This window comes from Salpingoeca rosetta (assembly GCF_000188695.1).
Source record: "Salpingoeca rosetta unplaced genomic scaffold supercont1.36, whole genome shotgun sequence".
Taxonomy (NCBI): Eukaryota; class Choanoflagellata; order Craspedida; family Salpingoecidae; genus Salpingoeca; species Salpingoeca rosetta.
The window spans coordinates 273,486-277,061 of NW_004754898.1; the positions used below are offsets into that span (position 1 = coordinate 273,486).

Genomic DNA, 3,576 nt, shown 5'->3' on the forward strand with positions numbered 1-3,576 from the left:
CCTTCTACCACCTCGGCTGGCGCAACACTTACATGGGTGAGTCTGCTGTGTCGTGCTGCTGTAGTGTGTGCGTGTGCATGTGCGCATGTATGTACATGTGTGTGTGTGTGTGCGTGCGTGGGTGTGTGTTTATGTGCGCATGTGCGTGTGTGCGTGTGCGCGTGCGCATGTATGTACATGTGTGTGTGCGTGCGTGGGTGTGTTTTTATGTGCGCATTTGTACATGTGCGTGTGTGAAGTGTTTCATGTTAGAGTGCAAAGCCCACGCAGGTGCGCGTGTGCATGTGGCCAGACAACAACCACTGCTGATACTATTTCCACGTCTTGCCCTTGTGTGCCCATTGACACGTGCGCTTCTCGTCTCTCTCTTATTCTCTCTTTCCTTGCAGGTGACTACTTTGGCTTCCTTCTCCCTGCACGAGTGACCTCCTTTCCCTTCAACGTGTGCGACCACCCCATGTTCCTCGGCTCGTCGCTGCTGTACCTCGCCAAGGCCATCTACTTCTTCCAGAGCCCAATCGGCATTGTCCTTGCCGCCTTCTCCTACGTCGTCTACATTGTCTTTGGCTACTACGAGGAGTGAGTCCGCTGTGTGATTGTGTGTGAATGTGTGTGCGTGTGTGTGTGTGCTTAGGTGCGTGTGCATGTGTTGGTGTGCTTGCGTGTGCATGCGTTTGTGTGCTTGCGTGTGCATGTGTTTGTGTGCTTGCGTGCGTGTTTGTGTGCTTGTGTGTGCATGTGTTTGTGTGCTTGTGTGTGCATGTGTTTGTGTGCTTGCGTGCGTGTTTGTGTGCTTGTGTGTGCATGTGTTTGTGTGCTTGCGTGTGTGCATGCATGTGGATGTCGTGCACATGCAAGGCTGTGCACACATACATGATCCCTCCGCCCACCGCTGCCACCCAACACCTGCTCAAGCCACTCACCGCCACCATCTTCTCCTCTGCTCTGTATTCCCAGTGCATACACGGCGATGATCTACGCCAAGAAGGCCGAGGAGGACAAGAAGAAGGGCAAGTAAATCCTCCTCCCCCCCCCCTCACTCGCCACTCCCCACCACCTCCCAACTCTCAAACACCAAAAGGCCAGCGCCCAGCCCAAGGCTGCCCTTCTCTCCGCCACCCTGCCACGCACCCAAACTATCAAGCACCACCATCGCCTCGACCCGTCTCCTTCCTCCATTGGCAGCGATGGCGAGGGTGTACATCCGTTGTGCATTGTAGCTGCTGTCTGTCCACTGTCTGTGGTGGGAACGGTTTTGATGTGTTACAGTTTCACGTCAACTCAACCATCCAACAACTGCTACCACGATGACCACCACTACCACTTTTTCGACAACTACCACCTTAACCACGACTACCGCCTTTACCACCGCTCCACCTTTACCACCACTCTACCCTCACCAGACCCCTGCTCTCATCTCAACCTTGCGTGTTGTCTGTGTCCCGTTTTATAACCAGCCTTGTTTCCCCATTTGTTTGTATCACCACGTACGCGTGTTTGCCATTTTGTTGCGTTTCCCCCGCTGGCCGCACGTCTTCCACACATAATGTCGGCTCAAATGATGCACCCCACACGCCTTTGTGGTGTGTGTGTGTGTGTGTGTGTGTGTGTGTGTGTGTGTGTGTGTGTGTGTGTCATCCACCTGTGTCCATCCGTCAGTCCATCCTGCTCCCACATGTTTGTCTGTCACACTGATTCGTTTTACGTTAGGAAGTTGCTCCCTGTTGCGTGCGTGTGCGTGTGTGTTTGACTCTTTGTTGTATTGTGTGCGCGCGCGCATGTGTGTCAGCTTGCGAGCGCGCTGCGTTGCACATTGTGGCGTTCTCTTACCTTTTTTAGAAGCAACTGCATTGTTCCGCCTTTTGTCTGTACCTGTGTGCGTGCGTGTGCATGTGTGTGCATTGCTTGTGGGTGGCGTGCGTGTATCCCAGTGCGCCATACCTTTGCCATGTGTGCACGTGCGTGCGCGTGCGTTTGTGCCTGTCGCTTGCTTGTTCACAAGCCGTTTGCTTGTGCCCCTGCTTGTCTTTGCTGTCAACTTTTGTCGTTGAAGGCGTGCACACATGTGCACGCGTTCTGTGTCCTGTCTCACGAAGAAACAGCCAATCACTCCAAAACGCGCCAAAAATACATTTCACAGCGAAACTGGGATGTTTATTATGGATGAGCCTTGTTCTGCTTGTTGGCGAGCAAGCGAGCAGATGTAATGCCAAGACCACACCACACAAGACACGCAGACACACAGACATACAGATACACAGACACACACACACACACACTTGGAAGCTACGACGACAGCGATGATGATGATGATGACGACTGCCGCATCTGCTGCTGCCGCTGCTGCTGGAATTCGCGTCGAATCCTGGCCTCTAATTGGCAATCATCAACTGCCTGGTTAACAACAGCCTTGACACTCGTGCGAACACCACGCTGCACATCACGCAGGGCTCGCATGACGCTTGCACTCAGCACCCCGTTGCCACCACCACCACCACCGCTACCACTGCTGCCACCACTCGTCCCACCGCTCGCAAGCACGCCTGTTGTTGCTGCTGTTGATGACGATATGGACGACACGGAACCACCAGAGTGGGCGTGGCTGGACGTTGTGCCTGCAAGCAAAGACGACGGCGTTGCAGCATACCCAGAGGTGCGCTGGCCAATGGCAGCAAGGCTGGCTATTGCGGTGCCGCCTGTTGTTGACGCTGATGATTGCTGTCTGCTCAGCGCGCGGCGGCCACCACCACTGGTTGACGCCGTTGTTGCTGCTGCTGCTGCTGATGATGATGATGACGTGTGTGCTGTTGCTGTCGCAGCGAGCATGCGCACATGTGCTTGAAACCGATCACCAAAGCGCTCAATGTCTGAGAGTGTCAGTGAGTGAGTGAGTGAGTTAGTGAGTGAGTGAAAGGGGAGGGGGAGATGTGGCAGTCGAAGACACTGTACGTGCGCATAACGAGTACACAGTGTGCGCCGTTAACATGTGTAGATGTGAGCACCTTGTTGATCGATGGCTACTGGAAACCGCGGTGATGAAAGGGCAACAGGTGTGGGAATCTGCAAAGAAAGAAAACGACAGAGTTGTTGTTGCTTCAGTGCACGAAGAACCGAAGACGCACACACACACACACACATACACACATACACACCTGTCTGCAGAATGTGTTGAGAGCGGCAAATGCGCGCTCTGCCTTGGATCGTTCCGCCAGCCCAATTGTTTCGCCATTTAGGGATTTCAGCCCCGTGAGGCGATTGATTGCGTAAAGTTTCCAAAACGAAATGCCCGCGACGGGCTCGCTATCGCCAACCGCTAAATGCCGCAGCGCAAACGGCGCAAGCGCAACGAGCTGGTCGAGCGAGCGGAGATTGCAATCGCGGAGGTGGAGGGCGGTAAGGGCAGGCAGGCGACGTCTGACGCGACCAGTGGTGGCGATGACAGTTGAGATGTCGAGATAGCGGATGTGCAGCGACCGGCACGTTGGCGGATAGCCCGTCCTGGTGCACCGTTGAGTGGAGAGGGTGGTGGGGGTTGGGGTGGTGGGGGTTAGGGTGGTGGGGGTTAACGGTAGGGGT

The 3,576-nt window shown here is 54.8% G+C and overlaps 2 protein-coding genes across 2 annotated transcripts in view; one reads left to right on the forward strand and one right to left on the reverse strand.

The window, feature by feature from the left end:
* The window catches only part of PTSG_10332 (uncharacterized protein), a 3,285-nt gene extending 1,140 nt beyond the window's left edge, over positions 1 to 2,145 (forward strand). The window contains exons 3-5 of the mRNA XM_004988324.1: positions 1 to 36; positions 390 to 579; positions 958 to 2,145. The exon at positions 1 to 36 is cut by the window's left edge and continues 110 nt beyond it. Of these exons, the coding sequence (XP_004988381.1) occupies positions 1 to 36; positions 390 to 579; positions 958 to 1,018 (287 nt within the window). The 3' untranslated portion in view covers positions 1,019 to 2,145. The remainder of the gene's footprint in view (positions 37 to 389; positions 580 to 957) is intronic.
* A 73-nt stretch (positions 2,146 to 2,218) lies between these two features.
* Positions 2,219 to 3,497, reverse strand: PTSG_10333 (uncharacterized protein; the record flags this gene model as incomplete). Its single annotated transcript, XM_004988325.1, has 3 exons — positions 2,219 to 2,867; positions 3,003 to 3,060; positions 3,153 to 3,497. Coding segments are annotated over 3 exons (984 nt in total), but the record flags the coding sequence as incomplete, so codon positions are not given.
* Positions 3,498 to 3,576: the final 79 nt, after the last annotated feature.